Source organism: Hyperolius riggenbachi, chromosome 4, assembly GCF_040937935.1.
Source record: "Hyperolius riggenbachi isolate aHypRig1 chromosome 4, aHypRig1.pri, whole genome shotgun sequence".
NCBI classification, from domain to species: Eukaryota; Metazoa; Chordata; class Amphibia; order Anura; family Hyperoliidae; genus Hyperolius; species Hyperolius riggenbachi.
Window position 1 is genome coordinate 39,434,734 of NC_090649.1, and position 27,552 is coordinate 39,462,285.

Here is a 27,552-nt window from a genome sequence, read left to right on the forward strand (position 1 = left end):
ACATAAAGATGATGACCAGCAGGCTCACGGTGGATCAAACAACATGAACTGATTACACACCAAGAATCAATAATTTCTTGATTAATCCAATGTCTTGATTTTTTTTCTCTTCTACTATCTTTCGGTGAACTTTCTCTTAGGCCTCTTGCACACTGCATGCATTTCAGATTCCGATTCCGCTTTTTAATCTGTTTTTACATCCGATTCCGATTCAGATTTTTAATCTTAACTGCATGCTGCGTTTTTTGATCCGTTTTTCTGTTGAATGTATTCAAGGAAAATCGGAAACGGAATCGGAATCGGAAACGGAATCGGAATCGGAATACGGATTTGCAGTGTGCAGGGAGCCTTAACCGGTATTATTATTTTTTTTTTTTTAAGTCTTAAATAGAGACGGACAATACGATGCAAACTATTCTGAGTTGATGCAAGGTTATGCAAGTGTATATGGGCGCTAGTCTACTTTAGGGGACCCAGCAAGAAATCTCATAGAGAACGGTTCTCCAGTCACAGCACCCTCTACAGCACAAAGTGTTGTGATTGGTTGCAAAGTGTGGGAATAGCTTCCTACAAGTTATCTGAAAATGAAGGGCCTGTTTCCACTGCACGCAGATTGGATGCAGAATGGATGCAGGAAAACTGACTCCAATGAATGCCTATGGGAAAATCTGCATCAGTAAAAACTGCGTTTAGTGGAAACAGGTCCATAGGCATTCATTGGAGTGAGTGTTTCTGCATCCATTCTGCATCCAATCTGCGTGTAGTGGAAACAGGCCCTAAAAGTTTGAGAGGGTGCTGTCCACCCAATCACGTGAGCGGAATTCCCTTCTGAACTTTTCTGCTGGGTCCTCTAAACTAGACTAGCACCAATGTATGCAGCCTGAAAATGGACCGTCCACATTTCATCCCTGCAGGCAGGGGTGTAGCAATAGGGGGTGCAGAGGTTGCAACCGCATCGGGGCCCTTGGGCCAGAGGGGCCCTCCCTCAACTACAGTATTAGCTCTCTATTGGTCCCGTGGCCATAATTATCACTTCTATAGATATTGTAAATAGTGGTAATCATTAACAAACTGTTCCCCATCCCCTTCTTACATCTCTGACACTGTAGTTGCCATTGGCAGGTTTTGGTGCGCCGTATAAATTGTTATGTATAGAGTGTTTGGGGGCCCCATGTAAAACTTGCATCGGGGCCCACAGCTCCTTAACTATGCCACTGGCTGCAGGATTTGATTGGTCCATATTCAATCTGCATCAATATGCGCAACCCAGCGTCTAAACTTGGAATTATCTGCACCTCATTGACCAGCCCTTGTTGCCAAACTAATTAAGAAACTTCTGCACAGATAAAACAAGATGCAAATTCTTCATGCAAATGTAGGCAGCTTGAAAATAGACCAATCATAGATCACCACTGCAGAATTTGTTTGGTAAATTTTTAAGCTGCATCAAAACTCTGACTTATCTGCGCCTCATTTGACCATACCTAATGATAAACTGAACAGGAAGCTTCTGCACAGATGAAAGAAGAGCTACCAAAGTGCTGCACTCGAGAGAAAGAATTATTTGTGCCTTGAATTTGTAATTTAAAGGGTTACAAGTGCCATGATAAGATAGTATATGTACAGTGCCAAGAAAACAAATAACTATGCTGCATTCCTTTTTTTCTTTCTCTGCCTGAAAGAGTTAAACATCAGGCATGCAAATGACAGTTGCTGTTCAATTGGGACCTGGTCGGACTATAGCGTAAGTTTCACTTACCTGGGGCCGGAGCAGTGCTTTTCGGCGCTGCTAGATTTGGGCACAGTCAGCGCCGCCATAGACTATAATGGGAATCAGTCTATAGCGGCGCTCTGTGAGTAACGTTGGCTCCGTCAGAAGACTGAGCTGAGGTTGCTTAAAAATCACAATAATTCGGTCTCCAGCAATCGCTGGAAGCCGAATTATTTCATTCCCTAACATCGATGACGGCCTGGAGGGGGAATAGTAATTAATATGGCCCGGACTTGTGCAGCAGCAAGATCAGCCATATAACGGCTGTTTCCTGCGCCCAAGTCTACCGGCACCGATTTTAAATGTACTCCCTGGGGCTTCTGCCAGCCCCCTGCAGCTACCCTGTGCCTGCGTTATCCTGGAACGATCCTCCGGTCCCCCGCCATGGCTCACTTTCTCTTTCGCCAGTTGACGTCCACTGCGCCTCGCCAAGCCCGTCGCCAGGAGCTTCCTTCATAAGCACAGTAGAGATTTTCTCGCACTGTGCCTGCGCAGGACGCTCTTGGCGATGGGAGCACGAACGAGAATGCGCAAGGCCAGGGCCACGCAGGCACAGTGGACGTCGACTTGTAAGTCGGCAAAAGAAAATGTGAGCCGTGCAGAGGGCCGGAGGATCATTCCAGGATAACGCAAGCACAGGGCGGCTGCAGGGGGCTGGCAGAAGCCCCAGGTAAGTGAAACTTTTTTTTTTTTAGGCATCTTCAGGTCTGCTTTATGACAACCATAAAACACTTTCCTGGCAGAAAATAGCTTCTAGGAGGAAAGAGATAAAAAGGGTCATTAGTTCATAGATTTTAGCTCTGGCTACTAATAAACATGTCACTGGGCAGACAATGAAATAGTAAAAGCTTAAAAAGTGAATATAAATATAAAACCGTGGGATATAAAAAAACAAAACAAAAAAAAAAAACGCCCCAGCAAGCATAGCTTTTTCCTCCGTACATCAGCGCGCCTGCAGTGGGGCTGTTGTCGGACAGGGAAGGGAGCAGTGCCACAAAACAGAAAAGGCTCATGGCAAGCAGCAGCAGGGTCACAAAGGAACAGAGAAGACTTAGCTCCTCCTACTGAGGTAAGTATCTGTTGTGCTTTTTAAACTGACAGGTTTGCTTTAAAGGGTATCCTTCTTAAAACTGAAATGCAAGTATGAGGCTAGCTATGACTCTATTGTGTATGACAGGTAAAGCTTATTATGTGCCATGTAATGTAATAACACTAGGCGGGCCTCAGGACCTGGTACTCTGCCAGCTGAGCGTCACTGAGCTCCATCTTTCCGCCAGGAACGCCGTTACCACGGATATCACCAGTCACGTGACAACCGCTCTCACTACGGCGGCTGCAGGCTCGCAATAAACTGAGGATACAGGGTAGGCGGGTCTATGTCTCATCGGCCAATCCTCGTACAGAGGCGTGCCTGGCAGTGCGGCGAGGGCCGGGTGACGTCACTGGAGTGGTGTGTGATTTACCTGCTGGTATAGCGCCTCCTGCCGCACAGCTGCGGACCCGCCCACTCTCCATCAGTATAATGCGTATTATATTACTACAAGTGCGATGGTTGGTTTTCTAGTGTCTCCCAGCTGTTATTCCGACACATTCAGCCGACGCTGGACTCCTGTGTGACCTCAGGGCTTTCACACAATGAGAGTTCCTTTACATGACTCCATATCCAGGCGATCTACCCTAATGATCGAATCTGCCAGAAATTGGAGCCGTAAAGGGCCCCATACACTTAACAATTTTCCCACGATATACAGCAGATTCGATCACTATGACCGAATCTGCTGTGAAATTGTTGCGCAAACGCTGACCGAACGATCAATTTCTGTCCGAAATCAATCGTTCCCATCGATCCGTCCGTGCCGAAGATTTCCCTTGATCGCCAGCAGGTCGGGAGTGCATCGATAGCGGCGTTCGACTGTCTGACGACCGACGCTAGCGGCAATACATTACCTGCTCCTCCGGCGCGTATCCCCGCTGTCCCCGCGGACAACAATTTTCTGGTGAAATGTTTGCCCGCATTGCGTTAATTTTCTGGTGAAATGTTTGCCTGCATTGCGTTAATTTTCTGGTGAAATGTTTGCCCGCATTGCGTTTATTTTCTGGTGAAATGTTTGACCGCATTGCGTTTATTTTGCACTGACATGTTGCCGGCATTGCGTTTATTTTGTACTGACATGTTTGCCCGCATTGCGTTTATTTTGTACTGACATGTTGCCGGCATTGCGTTTATTTTGTACTGACATGTTTGCCCGCATTGCGTTTATTTTATACTGACATGTTGTCCGCATTGCGTTTATTTTGTACTGACATGTTTGCCCGCATTGCGTTTATTTTGTACTGACATGTTTGCCCGCATTGCGTTTATTTTATACTGACATGTTTGCCCGCATTGCATTTATTTTATACTGACGTTGCCGGCATTGCGGTTATTTTGTGCTGACATGTTGCCCATTGCATTTAGTTTCTGGTGTCCGGGGTAACTGTTACTGCATTTATTATTTAATGGTCATAGATGGCTATGTTTGCTGCTTTGTGGTTACGGTATACTATTAGCATCACACAGTTTCTGCACACCCATGAAGCAAAGTCTCGTTTCACCACATCATGGCGTAAACACTGCTTTCTTATGCCTCGCTGTTACATCATTACGTTAGCTCCGCCCATACAATGTCATGGCCACGCCCATTTTTCGCCGCAGCCCCTCACCCACCAGTCTTCGTCACTGCGCGCTCCTCAGTGCCCCCACTTTTCGCCGCAGCGCGTCACTCTATGTAATCGCACTTTCTGCAGCCAAATTCAGGGGACACCCCTCCTTCAAAACCCCATAACTTGGGAACTGAGCATCCTACTGACTCGGTGCAACAGAAAGCTGGGACTTTCAGCTTTCCAAAAATGGTCAGATCTTCCTGAAAGCAAACAGAACTTTAACAAAAAGCTGCAAAACTTTGCAGACGGGATAATACGCAAGTACCGGTACCTCTTTTTTTTTTTTTTTTTTTTTTTTTTTTTTATCTTTTTAGGCTTACTTCAAGGCAGCCTTTCTCAACCTTTTTACTCTGGTGGAACCCTGCAAATACTTTTTGGATCTCAAGGAACCCATAAATGTATTTTGCAGTATGTAATGGTCTTTAAAATCTGGTGTGGCTGTTTATGTCACTACGCCCTATTACAGTTCCCTTCATTATAATATCTGCTGATTCTAGTGCTTTTTATTTACGTGTTCATTATTATTCTGAATTTAATGCTTTTTGTTACAGTACACACTATTATAGTGTCTCTCAATCTTCCCCTAACCCCCACTGCCCGCAATGGGCAAACATGCCAAGGAACCCCTGCAGAGTGCTCAAGGAACCCTGATTGAGAAAGCCTGCTTTAAAGAGACTCTGAAGTCTCTAAAAAAAAGTCTTTTTATTTCAATAATATGTTTAATATGTTATCCCTAACTAAACTGCCGTATCCCCGCCGCTATAAATGATCTAAATCCCCCCGAACTCCCCAGAGCACACTACGGGGAGCGCTTCTGTGTGAGGCAGAGCTATGAGCCGCAGCCCTGCCTCACAGTCACACGCGTCTATCAGCGGCAGATCTCCGCCTCTCCCCCGCCCCTCTCAGTCTTCCAGGGCCGGCGCTACCATTAAGGCAAAGGAGGCAGCTGCCCCAGGGCCCCAGAGCTTGTAGGGGCCCCCAGTGGCTACAAGAGGGAAAAAAAATTTAGCAAATCGGCCTTATAGTTTTTGAGAAAATCGATTTTAAAGTTTCAAAGGAAAAAAATACATTTAAAAACCTGCCGACTTTAATGGTTAATAGCAAATCCACCTTAAATGCTAGAAACCCTAAATTTGCAGGATATGTTAAGAAGATCATTAGGAATAAGAGGAAAAAACAATTATTCAAAAAGACCTTATAGTTTTTGAGAAAATCGATTTTAAAGTTTAGAAGGAAAAAAGTATGCTTTTAAATGCGGTAAATGTCACTTTTAGTAGCAAACCTAACGGTAGTGTCATTTTACATGCATCAAACGAAAGCGCAATAAATTTCCTGACGGGGTTTCCAGGGGGTCCATACGCAGCCGCAGCGCTTTGGCCAGGGATCGCTATACAGCCGCAATATGGCTGTATGAAGATCCCTGGCATTTTTTCCTATTTTTCCAATTTTTTTTTTATGTTTATAGTGTGGGAATTTAAAAAAAAAAATACGTTGGGTCCCCCTTCCTGAAACTTTTTAACCCCTTGTCCCCCATGCAGGCTGGGATAGCCAGAATGTGGAGCTCCGACCGATTGGGACTTCACACCCTGACTATACCAGCTGCAAAAAAGGTCCCCTAATGCCGATTTTTGTTCCGGGTATATGTTGGGGGGGGCCCCCAGGTTTATTTTGCCCTGGGGCCCCATTGCTGCTTAAACCGGCCCTGCAGTCTTCCTTCACTGAGAGGGGCGAGAGAGAGAGGCAGATATCCGCTGCTGACAGACACGTGTGTATGTGTGAGGCAGGGCTGCGGCTCCTAGCTCTGCCTCACATGGAAGAGCTTAGGGCAGCAAAGTCCACGCCCAAGAAAGTCGTGGATTTTGCGGGGGAGAGGGAGGGGGGAATTATATAGTTTAGAGCGGCGGGAATGTGGCGGTTTAGTTAGGGATAACATATTAAACATATTTATGAAATAAAAATACGTTTTTTAGAGACTTCAGAGTCTCTTTAAGGGGTCACTTTTGTGTAAATGAACCCTGTGGGGGAGTGAGCTGCTAGGCAGTGCTGTTGTTACCACATGCAGGTCAGGTGAATGTGAGGAGACCTTGTTACTCAGGAATGTCTGTCGTATTGCTGCAGACAGGTCACCCCTGTGCTGTTGTCCTCCTGTGACGCCCAGGCATGTAAGGAGGTGACACAGGCTGTTACAGAGCTGTCATTGTTTGGCTAGTGTCTTTGTTGTCCCATGTGAGTCCTCAGTAGAAGCTGTTGCCTGGGATATAAGAATACAATCCCTGCTGACACTCAGCACTCCTCTCACATTCTCTCCACACATTTCTCATTGCTGCCTAGGCAGAGACTCACACCCAGCGCTGAGGAGATGGCTGACATCAACCTGTCCACCGTGACACAGACCCGCCGTTCCTGAGGCAGAGGTAAGACCCGGAGAACTCATCCGCCAAACTCACATCTGTCACTGCTGGGAACTGAAGCAAGAACAATACCCAGGCTGCCATATTTATGTCCTGTTAAAGGGATCCTGAGCTGCGCTTAAAATCAAAATCGGGACTTATCTGGAGCTTCCTCCAGCCCCCTGTAGCCTGGGAGGTCCCCGGCATCTTCCTGGCCACTTCCTTGATCCCGTTGCCTGGTCCGGTCAGCCGTGTTATCACGCCGGGTGCCGTCAGCCTCCTGCGCATGTGTAGTTCTCCAAACACTGTACTGCGCATGTGCAGGAGGCTCCCTCTAAACAATACCAGTTGCCTGGCAGCCCTGCTGATCTATTTGGCTGCAGTAGGGTCTGAATCACACACCTGAAACAAGCATGCATAGCATGCCAAAAATGTCCCAAACACCTGATCTGCTGCATACTTGTTCAGGGGCTATAGCTAAATATATTAGAGGCAGAGGATCAGCAGGACAGCCAGGCGACTGGTATTGTTTAAAAATGAATAAATATGGCAGCCTCCATATCCCTTTCACTTGAGATGTCTTTTAATTATAAACTATGCTGATTAACCGCAACAATAGAACCTGGTACAAACGTTACAATTATGATTGGCCAATCACTTACCAATCTTACCACCTCCATGTTGTATGACGGTCAACAGATATTGAATAGAGCAGATCATGTAGGTAAGCTCACATACTACATGGAAGTGGTAAAATTGGTCAGTGATTGGCCAATCATAATTGAAAGTGTGTACCAGGCTCAACAATCCCTTCCTCATGAGAAGTAGAGTGAATTACATTCTCATTTCAAGGGTACCTGTCAAGAGGTGAGAGAGCTATATCCAGGGCCGGATTTCTGGGAAGGTCACAGAGGCCATGGCCTAGGGCGTTAAAAATCAGCAGGGTGCAGGACTTGGAGAGATAAGAGGTCACATGTCAAAGTAAATCACCAGTCCTGCTTTGCTCTGGTCTGCCTGAATTCCAGAGATCCTTGCCTCTCTCTTACTTGTGCAAAGTGTGTGTTATGGCAGTCAGCATCTGCTGTCACCTGTATGATGAGAGGGGACAAACAATCTGCTGTCAGAAGAAAAATTCATGGGCTCAAGTAGCAGAACTCTTGAGTTCCGATTAGTTTTTTTCATGCAGCATGCATTCACGGGCAGGAATTAGCAGCTCTCCCTTCTCCCTGACTGATGTTAGTTTATTACTAGTAGGTCAGTGCTGTTAAAGACCTCAGATCTGTTAAATTTATGGCTTTTTTTTTCTCCTAGATAAAAACAACAACATTCTTTGTGCTACAGTTTAACTATTTCCTGGCTTTTTTTTGCCAGGAAAGTGTGACGAACAGCCCCGCAATCTCATCTAACTTACTCCAGTACCATCAGGGATTAATCGCCTCCAATGGCTTGTAAGACTGTGAGCAAGTTGACGTTAAAATAGCGGTTGCTGGATCGTCAGGTAATAATGCGACAACGCACGCCAATCTTGTTTAATCTGACACCTTTACCATTCGGGGAATAGACACATCCGATGGTTTGTAATAGGGTGAACAGAGTGACGCCAAAGATTGGTCGCACCACTGCCGGCAATGTGACGTATGCGCAGTCACCCACCAATTCCTGTTCCCTTTGCTGCAGTTTACCATAAAGCCTCAGACCCTGAGGGAATCCTGAAGACAGTCAGAACTGCAGGCAAAGTAACCGTTTGGATTGGTTGGTGAGTCCACACACAGTCCAATTTCGATTGTGTATACAATCGGTACAATCTGTGCTCTCATATAGAGGCCAGGTCGCTGCCACCAATCCGCAATAAAAGCGTGCGAATGCACTAATTCTAACTCTAGCTAAATCCTGTAAGAAAAAGGGTTAATTAGACAACCTTTCTAGAGATAGCAAAACTAACAATATTTAATATCAAAACAGTTATGGTAACATGTCTCTCTTTGAAGATGTGAATTCTTTTGGCGGAGATTTTTCAGAACAGCACTTAGACGAACGGTTTTTAAATCGTTTATTTAAAGAAATAATGCAGAACAAAATATAGCAATAGAAACAAATGGATACAGAAATAATAAGGGTACAATATGAAAATAATAGCTGATTACAGTCTGAGCAGTTTGTCAAGTTACCGTGTCCTATCCGTGGTATCGGAAGGCTGGACAAAAGACTCTCTCCTCTGTCCAGCATTGTTGGTTTTTAACTCTTCCTCTGCCAGAGGGCGGAGTTGTAAAAGCAGATGGGTGTTGTATACCTTCTCCCGCCCTTTGTCATGACAAGCAGAAAGAATAGGAAATAACTGGGATGATCATAGCTCGGCAACAGCTGACCAAAACCTGCAGCGAGTGACACGGGTGCGCTTCTAGCGTTCTCTGTGTCACACAGATACCAAACATGTGCATCTTGGGGTATCCCGAGGCAAATCACGCTGTTGCTTGTTTTCGGATAATGGTAGGAACATTCTGATTGGTTCCACCACACACAAATCGTTACTACTAATGGTCTGCTAATTTTGTAATGGCTAGCCTCGACAGAAAACGGATTAATTTAGTAAAATGTCTGAATGACTTATTCTTTCATATAAAGGTGAATTAAAAGTCATTCTCTCTAACTCTCTACCTCCCCTCAGGCTAGATGCAGGAATGTGAATGGGTCCTAATGAGTTTACGACCTGGATCTGTTCCTCTCCTCATCTTTAAAACTAGGATAGGAGACTTCCTGGAGAATCTTTATTGCCCCCCTTTTAGATAACCTTTTTCCTGTGTGTATGGTCTGGTTTTAGAGTGAATGGCTTCTCTCAGTAAGTACAACACAAACATTCACATTCCCCAATTCAGGGGTTGTGAGATGGAAAAACACTGAGTTTCTAAAAGCCAGGCATACCAGCTAAAGGGGTTCTCAAGATCATAGTTTGCGCGCATTTACATGCGCTTGCCGCAATGGCGTTCGCGAAATCGTGACAGAAAGTACTGTGTTGACCATCAGTGTGTAAGGCTTGGTGGTGTATTCTCCACAGTCAGCATGCAACGCATGAGCTGGCGTGGAGGAGGTACACACACTAGCACAAGGAAACAGGCTATCCCTAGTATAGTGGAGGGGAGGACTGACTCCAATAGGAGATTGTGGCGCACAGAGCCGGTGCAGATCTGACAGCAACAAACAATGCTTTCGTTATAACGTCTCAGCGCAAAGTAGCGCTGAGCGCATAAACCAGAACTGAGGAGATCAGGACAGGTAGACAGAATGAACGCTTGCTAGCTAGCGGCTACTTAGCGACAGCAAGCGTCCAAAGCCAGACAGACTGGAATGAGGCAGCCAATGCGATTGCAGCGATGGCGTGCCTCACAAAGACAGGACAGGATAGTCAGGAAATAGCAGGATCAAGATAGATGAACGTAACACAGACAAATATACAATAAGTATGTTTTCCTAGCGTATTACAATTACAGCTATCAATGAAACTATTTGTAACGTCTGACTAACATATGTATATATCGGCAATGAACCGATATATGACATAAGCAGGAACGCTGACTAGGACTGGAGTAATACAGGGAACAGGACTCAGAAGGATTCGCTATCTCTTCGCAGAGATGAACGCAATCCACAAACGGTAACAGAACAGGATTCAGAAGGATTCGTTATCTCTTCGCAGAGATGAACGCAATCCACAAACAGTAACAGAACAGGATTCAGAAGGATTCGTTATCTCTTCGCAGAGATGAACGCAATCCACAAACGGTAACAGGACAGGATTCAGAAGGATTTGTTATCTCCTCGCAGAGATGAACGCAATCCACGAACAGGACCAGGAGCAGGATACTAGCTCAGCACGGGTGCTCACGATACGCGCAAACTACCAAAACGTGCTGGAAAGCTGACTAACTGCACACAGGATATAAACAGTTCGTGTACGTATACATCAGCGACACTGATGTATCAACGTAACACGAATACAAGGAAAATAATAAACGTGCTGGTATGCATATATATGGGCAATGAACCAATATATGATGCAAAACCAGCAAAGTATCTTTTAGAACAAGAAACACGATCGGGGGCTGAAGCGACAGCAAGACAGGCTTAAACTGAAGCTATGAAAACCCGAGGAGTCCTGCAGGAAGCAGATCTTCATACTGAGGTCATCCAATGGGAGCAGACATGCAGATTCCCACACAGGTGAATGATAATCAGTCACAAGCTGACAGCAGGGAAAGGCAGACAAAGCTATGCGGCTTGCATGGAAAGGGATCAGAACTGCCTGAGCTGCAGCACTACTACTTCCAGCAACACCTGCTGCAGCAGCGATCATTACACAGTGAAAGCAGGATGTTTCGAAACAGAATGACAACTGTTACATTTATTTATATTTACCAAACAATTAATGCATCTCCTGCTGACTGAATATATAGCTGTGTGCCTAACATCTTGTATACAGTAACAAAGTCTGAAGACGGCTCATTAACCTAAGGCTCACTTTTTTCTTTTAGTTAGCCAATAAAAAGTGTTATTCTGTTACAAAACTTCCTGCTGACTGATTTTAAGATCTGTCTTAAGTGCTAAATTGTCACTGTGTAAAGTACACCTGAGCTAATGCTGGGTACACAGAATGCAATTTTCTGACATAATTACTGTCACATCGACTATTTCCAACATGTCCGATATGCTTTCCAATCAATTTTCTGAATGATTTTTCATAGAAGTGAACAGCAAATTGATCAAAAAATTGAAGATCAGACATGATGGAAATAATCTACCTGACAGTAAATCTGTCAGAAAATTGCATCATGTGTACCTAGCATTACTCTACATCTATGCCAGTGTGTGTAGTGTCGGATCCTTCTACTTACCTGTTCTCTGTTTTGGATGGGCTTCTCTGCATTGTGCTACACTGTCCCCCATTTGTGGCTCTGACGGCAGCAAGTTGCACAGAGGACAAAGAAGCAGCGATGTCCATTGGGGCTCCCTGTAATAACGCTCTCTTGTATGCATGTGCACAGGAGCCAAGGGAGTACTATGGGTATGTGTACTTGACAAGTGCTGCTGAGTGCTCATACATTAGCATCATTTCTGAAGTATGCAAGCCCAGAACACTATCGACTGCTGTGCATGCAGACAGGAGCGCAAAATTACATGGAGTGGACAGAGCATGCACTGCTTCTTTGTTGAACGGGGCAAAGCAGCAAAACAGAGGGGGGCCCGTTCAAACTAGTCTGAGTTGGACAGAATGGGGGGGGGGGGGGGGTGACAGCCGGCCTAGGGCGCTGGGAAGTACAAATCCGGCCCTGGCTATATCAGTCGGCAAGTGAGCAGTCATGTAGGGGATGTGTCAGAAAGAGGGAAACATTGGGCCAGCGTAGAGATACCTCTCCTACCTTATGTTTGTCTGCTGTGATGAATGGAATTCTCAATCCTCTATAGCGATGACCGCATAACTGCTTCCAAGTCAGCAGTCTGTTAACCAATAATATCGCATGAGTCATAGGGAAACATGGACATTACCTTGCACATCAGTTGTCCTTGCAGTTGTAACTGACAGCAACTGATATAGTGACAAGTCTGACATGATCTTGTCAGAACTGGAAGTAATCATTGTTAGAAGAAAATGGTGAGCTTCTAAGAGGAACTGGCGATGAGTTAAGTATGTAATATTCATTTCCCTTTAGTGATGGTTTATCCCTGAGCAGTGTGGCGGGTGATATTGGATGTGTTAGGTCTTCCTGTCTGTTTTGCAGTTGGGATAATCGTGGTGCGCCATGTCTCGCCGGCGGCTGGAAGAGGCCATTATCAGATCCCGAGAGTTGGAGAGTTCCGGAGAGAGCGTGGAGGAGGGGTCAGACGATGAGGAGAGATATGGCGAGCTCTTCGTGAGACATCGCATCCCTCTGACCAAAGACCGCCACAGCATCTACAGCCTCCGCTTCTCCCCCGACGGGAAACAGCTGGCCGCAGGCTTCGGCAATGGCGCCATCCAGGTACGGGAGGATTCATGTTAGAGGAATCTGACTTGTTTTAGAATGTGTGCGAATTACACCGCTGATCAGGTGCTCGCCGCAATCCTCAAATTAATTCTTATATCAGCTCAGGTTTGTGTTAGAGTACAACTGAAGTTAGAAAAAAAAGTCAGATGCTTACCTATGGGGAGGCATCCTATAGAGCCTTCCCTGTCCCCTCTCAGTGTCCTCGTTTCAGCGCTGTCACCCCCACGTTGCATGTTTATGACTAACTGCTTGAATACACCTTCGGGGACCCAGAGAAAGGCATAAGTGTTCCTGAAACCCGGGGGTGGCAGATTCAGACGGGACACAGCGCTGGAACCAGGACACTAAGGGCCCATTTCCACTATCGCGAATCCGCATGCGTTGTCCGCATGCGGATTCGCATAGCCAATACAAGTGGATGGGCCTGTGTTCCACTTGTCCGTATTGCTGAGCGTTTTTGTGTGCGGGGAAAATCTGCACGGCAGAGAGTCAGAATTCGCTCCCCGTACACCGCTATGCGAATTGCACGCAATGCATTTAATAGGGAAATCGCATGCATTTCCCCCCGCGATTCTGCATAGGAAGCAATGTTATTTTACACAGGCAGTGACATGGTTAAAATTGCATATACCCTAACCTATGCGGAATCGCGGCAAAAAAACACATGCGGAATCGCACCCGCATGCGATTTTGTCAGCGGGGATTTTCCGGCGATTCCGCACCGCAATAGTGTAAAAGGGCCCTAAGAGCAGACAGGGAATGCTCTATAGGACCCAGGGCCTTCCCTCTCCATAGGTGAGAATCTAACTTTTGACTTCTGAAGCCACAATAATGTAGTTTTACTTACCAGCTTCGGTCTTCTTCATGGTCCTACTGGTAGCCCCTAAGAATCGCCCGTGTGGCGAAGGCGCCCACATTATCGGTACTGTCATAAACTTGCCCAGTACTGCTGCGCAGGCGCAGTACGGACCCCGTGATGTGGGCGCTTGCACGCGCCTGCGCAGAAGACGCTGACTCATCGGGGGTCGGCGATCTTCAGAGGCTACCAGTGGGAGATGGGAGAAGACCGGAACTGTGGTGAGGGACACAAATGACTTCTAGGGGCTGGAAGAAGCCCCAGGTAAATAAAGATACATTATTTTGTGGCTTACTATATGGAGGTGGTGACATTGGTCAGTGATTGGCCAATCATAACTGAAAGTGTGTGCCAGGCTTTAGGGCCAGAAGGTCCTGCCAGCAATATGTTTATTTGTCTCTCATGCTTACAGCTGGTGAATACAGAAAGTGGCTCGCTGGCCTCGGCTCTCTTCTCCGGACATCGCACAAGACACGCCGTCACGGCCATCAGTTACCACCCCGAGAACAGTAACATCCTGGTGGCGGCCGGAGCAGACGGCCTCATCTCCTTCTATGACATCCGGGCGGAGATAAACGTGTTATCCCTAACAGGTGCGTATGAGAGCGGAATGAGCCACGCCCCCTGTCTGAGGAGAATAGAGGGAGCCGACACGCTAGCAGAGCAGGGGTGTCAACTGCAACCACGTAAGGGGCCAAAATCTAAAACCTAGTCTAAGTCGCCAAATTGTCTATTAGGATTTAACATTTACTGAACACTCTAAGGCTACTTGCACACTAAGACGTTGCGTTAGGTGCCACGTTAAGGTCGCATAACGTGCACCTAACGCGACGCCTGGTGCTCTTCTATGTGGACGTCAGAGTGAGCCGCGTTGTGCAGCTCACTCTGGCGTCCGTGATGCCGTGATGCGTACTCTTGGACGCATGCGGCATCACGTGGTCCCGCCGGCCAATCACCGCACAGAGCGGCCGCACCAGGAAGTAAACACTGCACGTCACAACGTGCAGTGAATATTAATTAGCCATGTGCCTGGCCGCTCTCCGCTCCTCCCCAACATGACTGCGCATGTGCAGACAGTCTAACGCGGCTATAGCCGCTGTAACGCCGTAGCATGCTGCACTTTCACTACAACGTGCAGCGTTACATGTAACGCAACGTGGGCAGTGTGAACAGCCCACTTGTGTTACATTGCTGTGCGTTGGGGGGGGCGTTACAGGCTGCACTAGCGTGCGCCTGTAACGTCCCTGTGTGTAAGCAGCCTAAAGGTGGCCACACACCATACAATTTTTTAAATATCTGTTGAATTTAAGAATTGCAATCAATTTTTCTGACTTTTTGTAACATTTCAAAAATATGACCGATGTACCACACACCTATGTTAAATTTTTCCCCAATTATGATAAAAATGATTGGATACTCTGACAAAATTGCTAGGGTGTGTATATTAATAAATTGGCAATCTAACACACACCATACAATCTTTAGAAAGATTGAAGAAAAATATCTGGCATTCCGGATCGATAAAAATTGAAGAAACCGGGAAATCCGATCGGATTTTTCAGTCGAATGAAAAAAAAGCTTTCGATTTTTTTCTGGGAGATCCGATCGTTTTTATCGAATTAAGGTAAAATCGGATCATTTTATTGCATCATGTGTGGCCACCTTAAAACTAAGTGGTGTAACCATAGCGACTGTCCCCCTTCTGCGGAGTCATGCAGTGGAGCAGTTTAATATCTACCTGCTCCAGTGCAGCTTCAGGTCTTGTATGATCCTTCTGACAGCCACACGCTGCATATGTCAGACTCCTGAGGCATGTCACATGATCAGAAGAAGGAGGTATGGAAGCACAGAGTGTGCAACTGCTGAGAAGAACAGAAGAGACACAGTGTATTGCTGGATCAGGTAGATATTATTACACAGTTCTGCTGTGCTACTCTGCTACATGGTGGAAGGTGTATGGTATTGTCTTACCAGGTAAATGGAGTGAGGGGGGGGGGGGGATGTTTGACAGGATTTTGATCCAAGGAGGGGGCCCTATGTTAAACAGACTCTGTAAAAAAGTTCTCCTGGGGGCTACTCACCTCGGTAGGGGGAGGCCTCTGAAACCTATTGAGCCTTCCCCCGTCCTCCTCCATCCCACGGTGGTCTTGCTGAAGCCCACGGAATGCACAGCCGACAATTTGTCAGGCTGTGCAATATTTTCCTGTTCCAGTGGGGGCGCTGTTGCGGCTCTCCGCTCGGAAATAGCCGATCTCAGTCGGGTCTCCTCTACTACGCAGGCGCAAGTCGCAGGACCCGACTGAGATCAGCTATTTCCGAGCCGAGTGCCTCTCCTCGATAGGATCCAGAGGCCCCCCACCCGAGGTGAGTACCCCCCAGGGGCATTTTTTTTAGCTACAGATCCTCTTTGTAGGACAACTGTAGTAGAGGTATGTGGAGGCTGCCATATTTATTTCCTTTTAAGCAATACCAGTTGCCTGGCTATCCTGCTGATCCTCTGCCTCTAATACTTTTAGCCATAGACCCTGAACAAGCATGCAGCAGATCAGGTGTTTCTGATATTAGCATGCTGGTTTCTGGTGTTATTCAGACACTACTGCAGTCAAATAGATCAGCAGGGCTACTAGGCAACTGGTATAGATTAAAAGGAAATAAATATGGCAGCTTCCACATACCTCTCGCTACAGTTGTCTTTTTGAAGAGGATTGCCTGTGCAGTAGAGCGTAACTGATCGGGATCGGCTATTTCGGCCTGAGCCCATCGGGGAGTCGCTGCCGTGCCTACGCTGGAGGAAGACAAATATTGCCACAACCGACTTTTCCTGTCAGCTGTGATTTCGGGGGGCCCAGTGCTGCCAACATGGGACGGAGGAGGATGGGGAAGCCTTGACAGAATCCAGAGGCGTCCCCCTCCCGAGGTAAGTACTCCCCAGGAAACCTTTGTGAAGTTACAGAATCCCGTTATTTGGGGGGTCCCAAGTTATTTGGGGGGTCCTGTGAGGTATTGCTGCACCTCAGCTCAAACTGACAATGCTTTAATCAGAAACGGAAAGGAAGGCAATGCACTGTTTTCCTTTTGCTGGTTACAATGATGGACAGTGGAAGATATAGAGGGCCACATAAAATGGCAAAGGGCCGCATTCGGCCCATGGGCCTTGTTTTTGACACCTAGAGTGTTACTGATTCATAGAGCTATTACATATTAAAGAGAACCTGTGTGTGTGTGGGGGGGGGGGAGCTTACCTAAGGAGTGGGAAGCCTCTGGTTCCTTCCCATGCCTCCCTCCAGACCTCTGCCGCTGCCCTGGTCCCTCCTGAACATTGCCACCGCACTCCCCTTCATGCACCAGCGCCACCGCACCTGCGCATCGGCCTGGAGCCGCTCGTGCACAAACAGCTCCGGCTCACTGCGCAGGCACGGAGGTGGATTTCCGAATGAAATCGGTTGAATCGTCGGGCATGCTTGCTGCGACACCAATTCTCATCCGATTTAATATAATTATTTAATCAGATGGTTGATCGGACTGCAAAATCCCTAGATGTATGGCCAGCTTTAGTGCAACGTGCAATGCTTGCTTTATGTAATGTCCGCAAAACTTTATGTAAGCTGTCAATGTTTACTAATGTTTCATCTGAGCGCATGCGTATGGGACTGGAGGAAGCCCCAGGTATGTATAAAAGCTTTTCTTTATTTCATCTCTGGTTCTTTAAACTTTATTCCCATCCTTCAAATTGATATATTACTAATTTTAAAATGTTAATATGAAGAAAAATGACCCAGGATAGAAAGGACCAGTGTGGCTTGAATTATAAAACAGCATATTTTTCTTATTAAATCTTTATGGTATGCATGCTGGCCCCTATGGTATGCATGCTGTTGGCCCCTGCATGCCCCCACAGCTACTGCCTGCAGGCTGCATGGAATTAACTCGAGAGCTTTGGGTGCCATCAGAAATGTCTCAGCAGGCCGCATTTGGCCCCCGGGCCGCACTTTGGACATATCCGTTGTAAGCAAAGGGGAATGGGTGTATAAAAATAAAATGTAAAAGTTGGAGTTACTTGGGGAATGCTTTCAGTGATGGAACCTGGGATTCTCCCATAGAAGAGCCTGGCTGTGCTGACTGTCCTATACAGAGCTGATGAATAGTTAACAGTTTATGTGCCGTTACAGAGCCAGAAAATGAGATCCACGCTCTGGACTACAGCATGGACGGAAGTGTATTCGCCACAGCAGGGAAGGACCGCCACATCCGGCTGTATGACAGTCATACCAATGAGGTAATGTGTCTGCCAGTGACATGCTGGGGTTTCTGTGCAGATTTCAATCATACCTGAACTGGCCCCCATGCTTTTCACGTGAAACGCGCACGTGATCGCGCGATAACCTACGCTTATCACATGAACTAACGCTGTTCGCGTGGTCAGCACTGTGCGCAGAAGAGGGAGTGATAACTGCTGTGATAGCAGTTATCACACTTTAGAGAATCATGCCCAATGTGTGTAGGGCCAGATTTTTGCTGCTCAAGGCCCACTATAACCAGCCACCCCCTGACCTCCCCCCAGTAAAGTATAGGTAGCTATACCTCTCACCCCTCCTCCAGGTAAAGTATAGTACCCATACTACGCTATCGCCTGCTCTCCTCCTGTACCTCGCTCGCTGCCTCCTGCACGCCATACTCAGACCTCAGATCAGCAGTTACTGGAGCTCACAGAGATGAGAAGAATGACTGGTGCACAGCAGCTCCATTTACAGGAAGTGATGTCACCGCTCACTTCCTGTATAGGGAGCTGCCGTGCACCTCTCATCCTCATCTCTGTGAGCCCCGGTCACTGCTGATCTAAGGTCTGAGTATGCAGGGCAGGAGGCAGCGAGCTGTCCTATTAGTTGGACTGTGCCGCCGCCTCCTTGCCCGCCTACTCACCAACACACTGTCCTGGTAGTTGGACTGCGCCACTGCCTCCTGGTCTGCCTACTTACCCACACACTGTCCTGGTAGTTGGATGTGCTCCTGCATCCTGGCCCGCCTACTTACCCACACACTGTCCTGGTAGTTGGACTGTGCTGCTGCCTCCTGGTCTGCCTACTTACCCACACACTGTCCTGGTAGTTGGATGTGTTGCTGCATCCTGGCCTGCCTACTTACCCACACACTGTCCTGGTAGTTGGAATGCGCCACTGCCTCCTGGTCTGCCTACTCACCCACACACTGTCCTGGTAGTTGGACTGTGCCACTGCCTCCAGGCCTGCCTACTCACCCACACACTGTCCTGGTAGTTGGAAGTGCTGCTGCATCCTGGCCCACCTACTTACCCACACACTGTCCTGGTAGTTGGACTGCGCCATTGCCTCCAGGCCCGCCTACTCACCCACACACTGTCCTGGTAGTTGGACTGTACCACTGCCTCCTGTCCCAGCTACTCACCCACACACTGTCCTGGTAGTTGGACTGTGCCGCTTCCTCCTGGCCCGCCTACTCACCCACACACTGTCCTGGTAGTTGGACTGTGCCACTGCCTCCAGGTCCGCCTACTTACCCACACACTGTCCTGGTAGTTGGACTGTGCCGCTGCCTCCTGGCCTGCCTTACTCACCCACACACTGTCCTGGTAGTTGGACTGCACCACTGCCTCCTGGTCTGCCTACTTACCCACACACTGTCCTGGTAGTTGGATTTTCTGCTGCATCCTGGTCCGCCTACTTACCCACACACTGTCCTGGTAGTTGGACTGTGCCGCTGCCTCCTGGCCTGCCTTACTCACCCACACCCTGTCCTGGTAGTTGGACTATGCCACTGCCTCCAGGCCTGCCTACTCACCCACAAACTGTCCTGGTAGTTGGACTGTGCCACTGCCTCCCGGCCTGCCTACTCACCCACACTGTCCTGGTAGTTGGACTGTGTCGCTGTCTCCTGGCCCGCCTACTCACCCACACACTGTCCTGGTGGTTGGACTGTACCGTTGCCTCCTGGTCTGCCTACTCACCCACACACTGTCCTGGTAGTTGGACTGTGCTGCTGCCTCCTGGCCCGCCTACTCACCCACACACTGTCCTGGTAGTTGGGACTGAGCCGCTTCCTCCTGGGCCGCCTACTCACCCACACACTGTCCTGGTTGTTGGACTGTGCCACTGCCTCCCGTTCCGCCTACTTACCCACACACTGTCCTGGTAGTTGGACTGTGCCGCTGCCTCCTGGCCTGCCTTACTCACCCACACACTGTCCTGGTAGTTGGACTGCACCACTGCCTCCAGGCCCGCCTACTCACCCACACACTGTCCTGGTAGTTGGATTTGCTGCTGCATCCTGGCCTGCCTACTTACCCACACACTGTCCTGGTAGTTGGACTGTGCAGCTGCCTCCTGGCCTGCCTTACTCACCCACACACTGTCCTGGTAGTTGGACTATGCCACTGCCTCCAGGCCGCCTACTCACCCACACACTGTCCTGGTAGTTGGACTGTGCCACTGCCTCCCGACCGGCCTACTCACCCACACACTGTCCTGGTGGTTGGACTGTGCTGCTTCCTCCTGGCCCGCCTACTTACCCACACACTGTCCTGGTAGTTGGACTGTGCTGCTTCCTCCTGGCCCGCCTCCTCACCCACACACTGTCCTGGTAGTTGGACTGTGCTGCTGCCTCCTGGTCTGCCTACTCACCCACACACTGTCCTGGTAGTTGGACTGCGCCACTGCCTCCTGGCCTGCCTACTCACCCACACACTGTCCTGGTAGTTGGACTGTGCTGCTGCCTCCTGGTCTGCCTACTCACCCAAACACTGTCCTGGTAGTTGGACTGTGCCACTGCCTCCTGGCCCACCTACTCACCCACACACTGTCCTGGTAGTTGGACTGTGCTGCTGCCTCCTGGTCTGCCTACTCACCCACACACTGTCCTGGTAGTTGGACTGCGCCACTGCCTCCTGGCCCGCCTACTCACCCACACACTGTCCTGGTAGTTGGACTGTGCCACTGCCTCCTGTCCCACCTACTCACCCAAACACTGTCCTGGTAGTTGGACTGTGCTGCTGCCTCCTGGTCTGCCTACTCACCCACACACTGTCCTGGTAGTTGGACTGCACCCCTGCCTCCTGGCCCTCCTACTCACCCACACACTGTCCTAGTAGTTGGACTGTGCTGCTTCCTCCTGGCCCGCCTACTCACCCACACACTGTCCTGGTAGTTGGACTGCACCCCTGCCTCCTGGCCCTCCTACTCACCCACACACTGTCCTGGTAGTTTGACTGCGCCACTGCCTCCTGGCCCGCCTACTAACCCACACACTGTCCTGGTAGTTGGACTGTTCCACTGCCTCCTGGCCCACCTACTCACCCACACACTGTCCTGGTAGTTGGACTGTGCTGCTGCCTCCTGGTCTGCCTACTCACCCACACACTGTCCTGGTAGTTGGACTGCGCCACTGCCTCCTGGCCCGCCTACTCACCCACACACTGTCCTGGTAGTTGGACTGCGCCACTGCCTCCTGGCCCGCCTACTCACCCACACACTGTCCTGGTAGTTGGACTGCGCCACTGCCTCCTGGTCCGCCTACTCACCCACACACTGTCCTGGTAGTTGGACTGTGCTGCTTCCTCCTGGCCCGCCTACTCACCCACACACTGTCCTGGTAGTTGGACTGTTCCACTGCCTCCTGGCCCGCCTACTCACCCACACACTGTCCTGGTAGTTGGACTGTGCTGCTGCCTCCTGGTCTGCCTACTCACCCAAACACTGTCCTGGTAGTTGGACTGTGCTGCTGCCTCCTGGTCTGCCTTACTCACCCACACACTGTCCTGGTAGTTGGACTGCGCCACTGCCTCCTGGCCCGCCTACTCACCCACACACTGTCCTGGTAGTTGGACTGCGCCACTGCCTCCAGGCCCGCCTACTCACCCACACACTGTCCTGGTAGTTGGACTGTGCTGCTGCCTCCTGGTCTGCCTACTCACCCACACACTGTCCTGGTAGTTGGACTGCGCCACTGCCTCCTGGCCTGCCTACTCACCCACACACTGTCCTGGTAGTTGGACTGTGCTGCTGCCTCCTGGTCTGCCTACTCACCCAAACACTGTCCTGGTAGTTGGACTGTGCCACTGCCTCCTGGCCCACCTACTCACCCACACACTGTCCTGGTAGTTGGACTGTGCTGCTGCCTCCTGGTCTGCCTACTCACCCACACACTGTCCTGGTAGTTGGACTGTGCCACTGCCTCCTGTCCCACCTACTCACCCAAACACTGTCCTGGTAGTTGGACTGTGCTGCTTCCTCCTGGCCCGCCTACTCACCCACACACTGTCCTGGTAGTTGGACTGCACCCCTGCCTCCTGGCCCTCCTACTCACCCACACACTGTCCTGGTAGTTGGACTGCGCCACTGCCTCCTGGCCCGTCTACTAACCCACACACTGTCCTGGTAGTTGGACTGTTCCACTGCCTCCTGGCCCACCTACTCACCCACACACTGTCCTGGTAGTTGGACTGTGCTGCTGCCTCCTGGTCTGCCTACTCACCCACACACTGTCCTGGTAGTTGGACTGCGCCACTGCCTCCTGGCCCGCCTACTCACCCACACACTGTCCTGGTAGTTGGACTGCGCCACTGCCTCCTGGTCCGCCTACTCAGCCACACACTGTCCTGGTAGTTGGACTGTGCTGCTTCCTCCTGGCCCGCCTACTCACCCACACACTGTCCTGGTAGTTGGACTGTTCCACTGCCTCCTGGCCCGCCTACTCACCCACACATTGTCCTGGTAGTTGGACTGTGCTGCTGCCTCCTGGTCTGCCTACTCACCCACACACTGTCCTGGTAGTTGGACTGTGCTGCTGCCTCCTGGTCTGCCTACTCACCCACACACTGTCCTGGTAGTTGGACTGCGCCACTGCCTCCTGGCCCGCCTACTCACCCACACACTGTCCTGGTAGTTGGACTACGCCACTGCCTCCAGGCCCGCCTACTCACCCACACACTGTCCTGGTAGTTGGACTGCTCCACTGCCTCCTGGCCCGCCTACTCACCCACACACTGTCCTGGTAGTTGGACTGCTCCACTGCTTCCTGGCCCGCCTACTCACCCACACACTGTCCTGGTAGTTGGTCTGTCTCACTGCAGTCCTGGGAATGCATTTGTAAATAGAAAATGCTGTTATGATCAGTACTAAGGTATTGTTTGGTGACAGGTCCTCTTTACTCCCATGCTGCCAGGTGCTGAATATCCTGAGGGCTCCGGACTTCCTGATTGATGATGAGCTCAGCCTGACCAGCGGTCACACTCGCAGGATCTTCGCCTTACGCTTCCACCCCTCCGAAAATCACATCTTCCTGACCGGCGGCTGGGATGACTCCATCAAGGTGATGAAAACGTCCTCCAAGTATCTCTCACTATTAAAGTGTACCTAAGACCAACCTTGGGTCAAAAAATCAGATCCTTAAGAAGAAAGAAGGCTTTCTGAATCCTGTAGAGCCGTCCCCCGCTGCAGCCCAGACCACCATTGCCACTCGTGGACCCCCAAATGATTTCCGACAACAACTTGTTGGATTTTAGATCCGGGCCGCGCTCCTCTTCATTCACAAGTACAGCCGTATAGCGCCTGCGCAAGTATGGCCTGGACAGTAAGTAGTGGCAGCTCATGAATGATTGGCTCCATGCTGCTGCACATGCATGGCTGACCTCGTGCAGGTGTAACACAGGTGTGCTTTCCGTAGGCTCTGGAAACCTGCATGCAAAAATTTGCACAAATTTTAATGATACAATGCATATAAAAAACTGCACGTTTTCTACCAAAAAGCTGAAGAGTGGGGAAGTTGTGGCCTGACAGAAAGGGAAAGTTAAATTTGATTTCCATGAGAAAATGTATGCGTGCTCAAACACCAAGTTTAACCCTAGCAAGTCCGGCCTAATTGCTATTCATGAGGCAATGCTTATACAAATGTGCATTTGCTTTCGCATGCCAAACTATGCAGGGTCAAAAAACCAATACCGCAAAACCGTCGCCCTGCGGGGATTAGTTCATGCTACATTAGCACTATCCAGGAGCACCACGGCGATGCTTTCCAATGCCCCCATACAACTGGGGGGACCGCAGGGTCCCAGGCTCTCTCACTGCCTGGGAACCACAGCAGCACCCCGGAGGGGGAGGCTGGGTGGCGCAGGCGCCCCCCCCCAAGTGTGGCCAGCGACTGGGAGACCCGTCCGCACCCACCTCCCAATATTAAAAACAGGCCTTAAGTTAAATTTGAATTAACTTTTTTACGTGGTTTTGTGTTTTTATTATACTCGAAATGTATACTGGACCCTTGTTTGACTCATATCCTCCACCAGATCTGCACTTCTCACCGGGTCCCTATGAAATTAGGGTAGTGGGGGGGCAGAGATGGTAGAGGCTGGTGGGGGAATGAGGGAAGCCTTTGGATTATCTCCCCTCTACTGTGGTAAGTATCTGTTTGGGGCACTGTTTCCTCTTCAGGTACACTTTCACAAGGCAGGCGATGGGGGGAGGTGTATGCTGAATAGAGGAGAAGCTAGTGAGTGGCACAGCATGGCATGTGCCCTCAGCGCTGGATTATTGGGCTACAAGTGGGCCCCTTGAAACCCACTAGACTCCAGACACCTGCCTGTGGATGATCCTGCTCTGGCTGAGAACATGGTGTGGTCATCAGAGGGGAGGGGGTAAGAAGCTCTATCAGTTATGGACGCCTGCACTGTACGCTCTTGCTCGACATCGCTATGGCTGGGGTAGGGTGACAGCACTCGTATACCGATACTCTCCCGCTCGCCCAGTCACATGGCATCTCCCGGGCTCCTCCTCCTCTATTTATGTAGTCGCGGAGGTTTTGTGCAGGGGATTGGAGACGGAGAGATGGTAAGTGCGCACATCAATGCTGACTCAGCTGATGAATATCGGGACATATGAGGGCACCACCCTACCCCAGCCATAGTGACGGGAGGACAGGGTACAGAGCGGGAGCTCTGATCATTCACTGGGATGCTGTCTATAACTGGGGGGCGGGGGGGGGGATTGGTTCTTGGGGTGCTGTTAGGCCCCTTTTCCACTTATGCTAGGTACACACGATACACTGTCAGATCGATCATTTCCGACAGGTCCAATCTGATTAACGATCGATTTTCCGTTTACTTCTATTGAAAATCGATCAGAAATCAGGTTGGACCAGTTGAAAATAATTGATCTGACAGTAAATCTGTTAGAAAATTGTATTGTATATACCTAGCATTAGAAACCCAACCGCAAACACACTGCAATGCATTTTAATGTCTATGTAAACTGGAGTAGATGTTATTGGAATTAAACTAAAGACGAAGGTCTGTGTACACTAGACCACACTGAAGACAAAGGTCTGTGTACACTAGACCAAACTAAATACAAAGGATCTGTTTACACTAGACCACACTGAATACAAAGGTCTGTGTACACTAGACCACACTAATCTACTTCCACTGACCTGCAGGTGACCTGCAGCTGATCCAGAATGGTTGAGTCTTGGGTTGGCAGGGCAACCTGCTGAAGGACTTGGCAATGTCCTCTGGCTTTTCTGTTTTCCTGTGCGTTGTGCTGACCTTGCTTGACACTTTCTGCTTTATTGTAGATCTGGGACAAGCGAATGGCCAAAGAAGCCCGCCGGATGATAAACGGGCCGCACATTTGTGGTCCTGGAATTGACATCAGGGTAAGTTTTCTTGGGCCGGATTTCCAAGATCCTAGCCACAGAGTTAGGGCAGCGGTAGGAGGTCCTTTGAATTCAGTTTGTGTTAAGTTCATGTCCCAGTTACATTGGTGAAAGGTAAACTTGGGTGAACGTAATTGGAATTAAACAAAGACAAAAGTCTGTGTACACTAGACCACACTGATCAAATGACACTGACCTGCAGGTGATTCAAAATGGTTGTGTCTTTGATTGGCAGGGGAACCTGCTGAACGACTTGGCATCAGCAAATACCCCTAGAAGTGTGTACACACACGCACAATTTATGTTGCTTGCAGGACAAGGAGACTCAATCTCTCGGGCAACAGTTTGGGGCTGAGTTCTGTACAGATGCTTCATTAGCCTACAGGCTAGCAGCATGTTCTGTTGCTGTGGAGGAGAGTGCAGAGATAATGTGTGATGTACTGTAGTCTGTATCTGTTATTCCTCCTACTTTGTGTGTCACATGGTCACACCTGACTGACCTGCCCAGCAGCTGAATCCAGAAAGGAGAGGAAACTGCTGCTCAACTGCACTGGAAAGCACATTTATCAAACAAAAATACTGTTTAGCGTTTTGCCTCCATACACGTTTTGTATTCACTTATCCTGATTGCTATTGGAATTTATCTTGTCGTTTTGGGTTTAGTTGAGATTCGAGTTGTGTAATCTGTTTTGTCACCAGCAGGTGTCAGTACTAGACTAGCAATAGGCACACCAGCACATTTGTGGTCAGAGATAGCAGTGTCAGGGAGGCAATGCAAGCTTCCTTTCTTGTCAATTAAAAACAAACATGTTTCTGCCATACAACAGTACTCCCGGTTTATGACAGGAGATGTCTCAGTCTGCACAGTAACAAACACAGGAAAACATAAATGATTTTAACCTTAAAGAGAATCTGTATTGTTAAAATCGCTCAAAAGTAAACATACCAGTGCGTTAGGGGACATCTCCTATTACCCTCTGTCACAATTTCGCCGCTCCTCGCCGCATTAAAAGTGGTTAAAAACAGTTTTAATAAGTTTGTTTGTAAACAAACAAAATGGCCACCAAAACAGGAAGTAGGTTGATGTACAGTATGTCCACACATAGAAAATACATCCATACACAAGCAGGCTGTATACAGCATTCCTTTTGAATCTCAAGAGATCATTTGTGTGTTTCTTTCCCCCTGCATCTCTCATGCACTGAAGTTTCAGGCTGCTCTTTTCTTCCTGCAAACAGCTTTGCCCTTGTTTGTAATTCCTCAGTATGTGAAAGCCCAGCCAGCTCAGAGGACGATTTATCCAGCTTGTAAAAGATAAGAGAGAAGAGATAAGCTGCTCTAATCTAAATAACACACAGGCAGTGTGCAGAGAGGGGCCTGGAAGGGTGAGTTCATAGCAGAACCACAACACTGAAGAACTTGGCAGCCTTCCAGACACAGGCCGACAAGTCTGACAGGGGAAAGATACATTGATTTATTACAGAGACAGTGATAGTATAAAGTGCTGCAGTTAGCCAGAACACATTAGAATAGCTTTTGGAACTTGTAGGATGATAAAAAAACAGGATGCAATTTTTGTTATGGAGTCTCTTTAAAGGGAAACTGAAGGAAGAGCTTTATGGGGGCTGCTATGTTTTGTTTTGTTTTTTCCTTTTAAACAATACCAGTTTCCTGGCAGTCCTGCTGGACTATTTGGCAGCAGTAGTGTCTGAATCACACCACAAACAAGCATGCAGCTAATCTTGTCACAATAATGTATAGTTTAGTGAAATTAAGCCACAAGTGTGTACATCGGGAGTGCAGTGTGACGTGACACATATGCGCGGGCAGACAGGAATCAAAGGCACGTACTTCCTGCCCAGCAGGGGCGGGCCCATGCATATGACCCTGTCACCGTACCGTGGAGCAGGGTCACATGAAGGCGGATTTATGCGCTACTATTAGGTGTGCAATAGGCCGAAAGTGGAGCTCTGAGTAAGTATGAAACTAGAATCTTATATCTCTAAAGACTCAGAGATCATCTCCATAGCTGACTGCAGTCATAGCTTCTGATTAGATACTTTATTATCACTTCGGCCTCGTTCAGACTATACGGGCTGCCAGTGTGATGCACTGCTGCATGCATTTTTCAAGAATCGCAGT

General features: G+C 48.8%; 1 protein-coding gene across 7 annotated transcripts in view; it reads left to right on the plus strand.

The window, feature by feature from the left end:
- The first annotated feature begins 3,115 nt into the window (after nucleotides 1-3,115).
- LOC137571177 (uncharacterized WD repeat-containing protein alr2800-like) overlaps nucleotides 3,116-27,552 on the plus strand; it is a 42,462-nt gene continuing 18,025 nt past the window's right edge. Inside the window, exons 1-8 of one of the 7 annotated variants that reach the window (XM_068279987.1) lie at nucleotides 3,229-3,322; nucleotides 6,806-6,888; nucleotides 8,236-8,362; nucleotides 12,636-12,875; nucleotides 14,150-14,330; nucleotides 17,907-18,013; nucleotides 22,930-23,076; nucleotides 25,330-25,410. In XM_068279987.1, the coding sequence (XP_068136088.1) occupies nucleotides 12,657-12,875; nucleotides 14,150-14,330; nucleotides 17,907-18,013; nucleotides 22,930-23,076; nucleotides 25,330-25,410 (735 nt within the window). In that variant the 5' untranslated portion in view covers nucleotides 3,229-3,322; nucleotides 6,806-6,888; nucleotides 8,236-8,362; nucleotides 12,636-12,656. The other 6 variants (XM_068279985.1, XM_068279983.1, XM_068279982.1 and 3 more) reach the window with 6 other exon arrangements.